The 432-nt window shown below is 61.8% G+C and overlaps 1 protein-coding gene across 1 annotated transcript in view; it reads right to left on the bottom strand.

Annotated features, from left to right (window-relative positions):
* Nucleotides 1–3: 3 nt before the first annotated feature.
* Nucleotides 4–432, bottom strand: part of TCF25 (transcription factor 25 (basic helix-loop-helix)) — a gene marked incomplete at both ends in the record, with an annotated part of 14,394 nt that continues 13,965 nt past the window's right edge. The window contains 2 exons of the mRNA XM_009868890.1: nucleotides 4–111; nucleotides 290–362. Of these exons, the coding sequence (XP_009867192.1) occupies nucleotides 4–111; nucleotides 290–362 (181 nt within the window). The remainder of the gene's footprint in view (nucleotides 112–289; nucleotides 363–432) is intronic.

Raw genomic sequence — 432 nt, 5'->3', positions numbered from 1 at the left:
GAACTGGATGTTGGCCAGCATGTCCCGCATGGCCGCCATCAGCCTGTTCACCCCCTGGTTGAGGTCCTGCCCCGCTCCGGCCTCTTCGTCCCCGTCGTGCCTGACATCCCCCTGCAAGAGAGAGGAGCTGGAGCGAGACGCCGGCGTCGTGTGCCAAAAAAGCAGCCGGGCCGCTCCGCAAGCCGACGGTCACGCCCAAAAGCCGACGGTCAGGTGCCTCGTCTCGCCGAGAGCCGCTCCCCTTCGCGGAACCTTCCACAGCAGTGTGCTCCAGCCCGCCCGCACTTACCTGCAAGTTAAAATTTGGCAACAGCGAGCGGAAGAAGAGAGATAAAGTGCTTTCGTTGGACGGATGATTCGTTCTGAAAAGACAGAAAGTGCACCGTGGTTACAGGGGTTCGACCTCTCGCTGGGGTGAACCGTGCCGTGTGG

The sequence above is a fragment of the Apaloderma vittatum genome, unplaced genomic scaffold (assembly GCF_000703405.1).
Source record: "Apaloderma vittatum isolate BGI_N311 unplaced genomic scaffold, ASM70340v1 scaffold25324, whole genome shotgun sequence".
NCBI classification, from domain to species: Eukaryota; Metazoa; Chordata; class Aves; order Trogoniformes; family Trogonidae; genus Apaloderma; species Apaloderma vittatum.
The sequence above is the reverse complement of the archived record's forward strand: the minus strand, read 5'-3'. Positions and strand labels throughout refer to the sequence as shown.